Source organism: Dendroctonus ponderosae, unplaced genomic scaffold (genome assembly GCF_020466585.1).
Source record: "Dendroctonus ponderosae isolate FM_Combo_2020 unplaced genomic scaffold, Dpon_F_20191213v2 Dpon_F_20191213_10, whole genome shotgun sequence".
Taxonomy (NCBI): Eukaryota; Metazoa; Arthropoda; class Insecta; order Coleoptera; family Curculionidae; genus Dendroctonus; species Dendroctonus ponderosae.
Window position 1 is genome coordinate 5,422,924 of NW_026017111.1, and position 6,881 is coordinate 5,429,804.

Below are 6,881 nucleotides of genomic sequence, written 5' to 3' on the forward strand. Positions count from 1 at the left end.
TCGGGCATTTCGCTTCCACTTCTATGTGGGTGAGTGAGCTAACTGATGCGAGCTACGTTCTGGAATGGGAGAATCAGTTTTATTTAATAAAATTTGAACTCAAAGGCCCGAAACTCGCCGATTTGTTATGTTAATTTATTTACTTATAGGCCTTTTTTGAGGCATTGAAATATATTGTCTATTTTGTAGTGTGATTGATTTTATGCAAGTGGTTGATTTCAGGCCGGGTTTACACGTGGCATCAGCTTCGGAAACGACGATTTTTCTTTGGAAAGTCTCGATCCTTTGAACAACCAGCACTAGCAGGATGATAATGTGCATATTGTCCATAGTTTATAATCTAAAGCACGTTGTTAAATGATTATATAAAAATGTTATATTTTTCTTAATTTAATTCTGAGTTTAAAAACCTTTTTAGATTTGTATATTTCTCTACAGTAATAAATAATATTGATCATTATTGGTGGTTTTTATTGTTGTGGCAAAACTACACTAAAATTTTGGGCGATAGTTTAGAAAAAAAAATCGTCTCGCTCAAAACAGAAATATTTCTAGCCGTAAAGGTATCAAGTTGGAACGTAGCAAGGCACGGGCGGTGGTGGATCTCTCTCTGACTTATATATGTGTGAGAGAGAAAACCGATGGAAACAACGTTCAGGAATGACAAAATCAGTTTCATTTAACGTAAATCGGTTTATGAGATTTCGCAGTGATTGGTTGAAATTGTCGTTTTTTGTGATTTTTAATTATTAGACTGTAAACGGACAGAAAAAAACGGACAAAAGTGTTTTTTTTTGGTTCTGGGCTCTTTAAACATCTCACTACACTTTCGGAAAAATAATACAAAGTAAAACAAAATAAGAGTGAATATTTTATAAATTTGAATTACAAATTTGGTTGGTTCTTATTCGTTGTTGACGCTTGAAAAAAATACTGAAGTTTTAAGAACTTTAGTGGGTATCGAGCGAAAATGTGTTAATTCCTCGAAAATTTTGTATACAAATTTGCTTGAAATTTTCTACATTTTGACGGTCAAATGTCGTCTGTAAATGGTCCAAAAGCCAAGTTCCAACGAGCTCCAGATTAGACTACAATATCTGCTTAAGAGCGTCAGTGAATATCAAGAAAAATGTTGTTAATTCCTAAAAAATTATTTCTGTTAACTTGCTGACTTGAAAATTTCCAAGGGAAAAGTTTGTAAATTGGCGAAAAATCATCATGGGAACTAATTTGCTTGAACTTTTTCACAAGTTTTCAACCACGTGCTTTCTATAAATGTCCGAAAACGCAAGTTATACACGCTCTAATTTAGATGCGAATAATTTTTAATGAGCAGTCGGCTCTAATTCTTCTTTGAGCATTAAACTGTCCCTCAGTTTCTTAATTCCTAGAAAACCTCCTTGTGTCCTGATTTTCTCCAAATGTTCCATGTTTTACCAGTCAAGCATCTTCTATAAAAGAGCTTCAAGTCAAGTCCTTTCGTGCTCTGATTTAGACTTAGATTTAGATATTATTGTAAAGGTATCAAGTTGGAACGTAGCAAGGCACGGGCGGTGGTGGATCTCTCTCAGACTTATATGTGTGCGAGAGAGAATACCGATGCAAGCAACGTTCTGGAATGCCAACATCAGTTTCATTTAATGTAAATCAATTTGTAAGATTTCGGCAAGAATTTCGCAGCCATTGTTTGAAATAAGCCGTAGTTTTTTGGGAATTTTTTAAATTAATAGTCCGTAAACTCGTCTGTCGTTTTATGTCGATAATAAAAAAAAACAGTTAATTAAATTTTCTCTCGATTATTTTGAGCAAAAAATGCAAAGTAGGAGCGAGATCGCAAATTTCAGTTAAAAGTTCACCATGTTTAGATCCTTTGGTTCGGAGTCGCTGCATATGCTTCAATAAATAAATAAAGGCTTTTAGTATGCACTTAATTTTTAATGTATTTTATCAATCAATTATTTTATATGACTTATGACTGACTCTGAATGATTTGTTTACTGTCAATATGCTTAAGAGCGTTAGTGAGTATCATCGAAAAACTTGCTAATTCGAGAAAAATATTCCTGTTGACTGACTTAGTTGCAATTTTCTTCGTTTCAGCCATGTGTCTTCTGTAAATAGCCAAAAAGGCAAGTTCCTAAATGCTGTAGTTTAGACGTGACGAATTTTTGAAAGTAAGTCTGCTTCTGAGCAAAACACATAAACAATCGTTGTTTTTTGCCACTGGATTTTTTCTTCCAATCGTCTTTCTCAAAACTCAATATTTCGAGCCGTAAATGTATCAAGTTGGAAGGTAGCAAAGCAAGGGCGATGGTAAGTCTCTCTCAGACTTATATGTGTGTGAGAGAGAAAACTGATGCAAGCAGCGTTCTGGAATGACAACATCAGTTTCATTTAATGTAAATCAATAGATGAGATTTCGCAGTGATTGGTTGGGATAATTTTTTGAGATTTTTTAAATTAATAGTCTGTAAACGAGTCTGTCGTTTTATGTTTATAATAAAAATACGAAAAATTAAATTTTCTGGCGCGATTTTTGAGCAAAAAATGCAAAGTAGGAGTGTTATCGCAAATTTCAGTTAAAAGTTCACCATGTTTAGACCCTTTGGCTCTGAGTAGTTGCTTATGCTTCAAAAAATAAATAAAGGTTTTTAGTGTGCACTTTAATAAGTATCAAGCGAAATTTTGTAAATTAAAAAAAAATCTTGCCCAAGACTTATTTGCTTTGCAGTTTTCGTTGATTTAACAGTCAAGTGTCTTTAATAAATGACGAAAAAGGCAACTCCCTACGTGCTTCAGTTTAAACGTGAGAAATTTTTAAAAGCCACTCTGCTAAAGAGCGTTTGTGTGTAGCAAGCGAAAATTTGATAATTCTGGAAAAACTGTTCTATGAATTAATGTGCCTGAAAATTTTTACAGTGAGATGTTCAAGTAGGACACTGAAGGACTTAAAAGATAAATTTCTACGTGCTTTAGTTTACACGTGAAAATTTCTGTCTGCATCACGTCTGCATAGGAAATTGAGTGAGTGTGAAAGGAAAGTTTGTGAATTTGTAACCTCTTGCTTAAAAATTTCGACTTTTTGACGTTTACGTATCTTTTATGTGTGACCAAAAAGGCAAGTCTCTACCTGCTCTATTAGAGGGTTTCGGAATTTTTGAAAGGCAGTCTGTTTAAGATCATTAGTGAGAATCATGGACAAGTTTGTAAATTCCTGTAAAAATTTTCTGCAGGCTGATTTGCTTGAAATTGTCTACGTTGCCAATGGTCAAGTGTGTTCTTTAAATAGTGAAAATTGCAAGCCTTTATGTGTTCTAGTTTAGAAGAAAGAAATTTTTGAAAAACTGCTTTTTTTTTCGAATACCAAAATGTACATGTGCAAAAGTCTGCAAAACAATGTTTGCCAGTGCAGTAGTGACCAAAAAATCGCTTTATGGTTGATTGCGGGAATTTTTCCCAGTGTAGCAACGGGCAAGTATCGACTACTCTTGCTCTGTTTTTGGTGGCTTATTTAGTGAAACGCTGCGATATTAGTTATTAACTTTTATTTAGATTTATTAATATAGCACTTTAGACAAAGGGTAATTTAACAACTAGAATTAGGGATAAAAATGGGGTAACATTTTAACAATGGTGTCAGTTGGATTGACGCATTTTTAGCACCACTAATTAATGATTTGATTATTTCGATAGTTTTTGAGAAATATCCTCTTGAAGAATGAAGTGCAAAAATCACACAAATTGAAAAAACTGTCCAAAAAACCGAAACCAATTTTCCTTACATTTTCCTCAAACTCGACAAATGACTGAAGTAAAATAACTTTCAAAGTCCGCTAGAATCCGCAAGCTTATAACTCTTGTAGGCCTTGAGAAATGCGTTTTTGAAACGTATAGTGCAAAAGCCGATCAAATCAAAAAACTGTTCAAAGATCCGATATTCCTTCCAAGGAAAGTTTTCATCGGATTCTGCCCAAATTAACACAATGGTTAAACTAGATCCTCGGTCAAAGCCTGCTGAAAGTCGCAAACTGATACATCATCTAGTTCTAGAGAAATAACCTCTTCAAGAGCGAAGTGCAAAAACCGCACAAAGTGAGGAAACTGGCCAAAGTTCCTGAGTTCGTTCTAAAGAAGCCTTTCTCTACATTCTGCTGAAACTCGCTAAATAACTAAAGTAAAGCCTCTTTGAAACTCTGCTGGAAACCGCCAGTTGGAACCTCGTGCAGGTCTCGAGCAATGAGTTCTTGAAGAGGCAATGCAAAAAACCGCACTAAATCAAATAACTCTCTAAAGTTCCAAAATTCACTCTGAAGAAACTTTTCACTGGATTTTGTCCAAACTCACGCAACTATTCACATAAAGCTTTTTTTAAGACGGCCGAAAACTCCAAAGAGTTCTCCCATCTGGTTTTTGAGAAATGGCCTCTTGAAGAATGAAGTGCAAAAATCCCACAAATTGAAAAAACTATCCAAAAAACCGAAAGCGATTTTTCCTACATTTTTCTCAAACTCGACAAATGACTTAAGTAAAGGATCTTTCAAAGCCCGCTTGAATCCTCAAGCTTATAACTCTTGTAGGCCAAAAAGGCAAGTCTCTACTTGCTCTATTAGAGGGTTGCTGAATTTTTGAAAGGCAGTCTGTTTAAGAGCATTAGTGAGAATCAAGGACAAGTTTGTAAATTCCTGTAAAAATTTTCTGCAAGCTGATTTGTTTGAAATTGTCTACGTTGCCAATGGACAAGTGTGTTCTTTAAATAGTGAAAATTGCAAGTCTTGATGTGTTCTAGTTTAGAAGAGATACATTTTTGAAAAACTGCTTTTTTTTCGAATACTAAAATGTACATGTGCAAAAGTCTGCAAAACAATGTTTGCCAATGCAGTAGTGACCAAAAAATCGCTTTATGGTTGATTGCGGGAATTTTTCCCAGTGTAGCAACGGGCAAGTATCGACTACTCTTGCTCTGTTCTTGGTGGGTTATTTAGTGAAACGCTGCGATATTAGTTATTAACTTTTATTTAGATTTATTAATATAGCACTTTAAACAAAGGGTAAATTAACAACTAGAATTAGAGATAAAAATAGGGTAACACTTTAGCAATGGTGTCAGTTGGATTGACGCATTTCTAGCACCACTAATTAATGATTTGATTATTTCGATAGTTTTTGAGAAATGTCCTCTTGAAGAATGAAGTGCAAAAATCCCACAAATTGAAAAAACTGTCCAAAAAACCGAAACCGATTTTCCCTACATTTTCCTCAAACTCGACAAATGACTGAAGTAAAATAACTTGCAAAAACCGCACAAAGTGAGAAAACTGGCCGAAGTTCCCGAATTCGTTCCAAAGAAGCTTTTCTCTATATTCTTTTGAAACTCGTTAAATAACTAAATTAAAGCCTCTTTGAAACTCTGTTGGAAACCGCAAGTTGATACCTCGTGCAGGTCTACAGCAATGGGTTCCTGAAGATACAATGCAAAAACCGCTCTAAATCAAATAACTCTCTAAAATTCCAAAATTAATTCCAAGGAAACTTTCCACTGGATTTTGTCCAAACTCACGCAACTATTGACATAAAGCTTTCTTTAAGACGGCCAAAAACTCCAAAGAGTTCTCCCATCTGGTTTTTGAGAAATAGCCTTTTGAAGAATGAAGTGCAAAAATCGCACAAATTGAAAAAACTGTCCAAAAAACCGAAACCGATTTTCCCTACATTTTCCTCGAACTCGACAAATGACTGAAGTAAAACAACTTTCAAAGCCCGCTAGAATCCGCAAGCTTATAACTCTTGTAGGCCAAAAAGGCAAGTCTCTACCTGCTCTATTAGAGGGTTGCGGAATTTTTGAAAGGCAGTCTATTTAAGAGCATTAGTGAGAATCAAGGACAAGTTTGTAAATTCCTGTAAAAATTTTCTGCAGGCTGATTTGCTTGAAAATTTCTACGTTGCAATGTCAAGTGAGTTCTTTAAATAGTGAAAATTGCAAGCCTTGATGTGTTCTAGTTTAGAAGAGATACATTTTTGAAAACCAGCTTTTTTTTCAATACTAAAATGTACATGTGCAAAAGTCTGCAAAACAATGTTTGCCAGTGCAGTAGTGACCAAAAAATCGCTTTATGGTTGATTGCGGGAGTTTTTCCCAGTGTAGCAACGGGCAAGTATCGACTACTCTTGCTCTGTTCTTGGTGGGTTATTTAGTGAAACGCTGCGATATTAGTTATTAACTTTTATTTAGATTTATTAATATAGCACTTTAAACAAAGAGTAATTTAACAACTAGAATTAGGGATAAAAATAGGGTAACATTTTAACAATGGTGTCAGTTGGATTGACGCATTTCTAGCACCACTAATTAATGATTTGATTATTTTGATCGCGAAACATTAGACGTAAGTAGGTGGGGGGCGAGAGTTCTATTTCCATTTCACTAGGTGTGCATCGTAACGAAAAGGAAATAAAACATCAGCAACTATATTACATTAACAATATAAGGCACATGTGGAACAGATTTCAATCTCGCGCAAATTTAACTGCGGTAAATTCGCGAGAGCCGCATACAATGGCACTTGATGGCGATAAAGCCCCGGTATTATCAATCACAGCCGATGCGCATTGCTCGACTTCTTCGACTTTTTGAACCACCCGGCCGTTTTTTCCGTGTCCCTGGGCATGGACACCGATCTCGAAACGTCGCGAGCTTCGCCCCGCGATCTTCTTGCAATCGATTCCACCGACTGGCTTTTGCTCGTCATTTTTCTCTCGTCCTTGTCCTTAATGTATCTGGAGTTTTCCCGAGGCAGTTTGTCCTTTTTCTTGTAAAGAGTCGATGTGGAACCTGGAAGTTTTCAGTGCAAAATTAGTGTAATACTCTGTCCCTAGCTAGTTGG

General features: G+C 35.5%; 1 protein-coding gene across 8 annotated transcripts in view; it reads right to left on the reverse strand.

Moving 5' to 3' along the window:
- Window positions 1–6,205: 6,205 nt before the first annotated feature.
- LOC109543597 overlaps window positions 6,206–6,881 on the reverse strand; it is a 74,849-nt gene continuing 74,173 nt past the window's right edge. For all 8 annotated transcript variants that reach the window (XM_048662196.1, XM_048662197.1, XM_048662193.1 and 5 more), the window contains one exon: window positions 6,206–6,829. In XM_048662196.1, coding sequence (XP_048518153.1) covers window positions 6,591–6,829 — 239 coding nt within the window. In that variant the 3' untranslated portion in view covers window positions 6,206–6,590. The remainder of the gene's footprint in view (window positions 6,830–6,881) is intronic.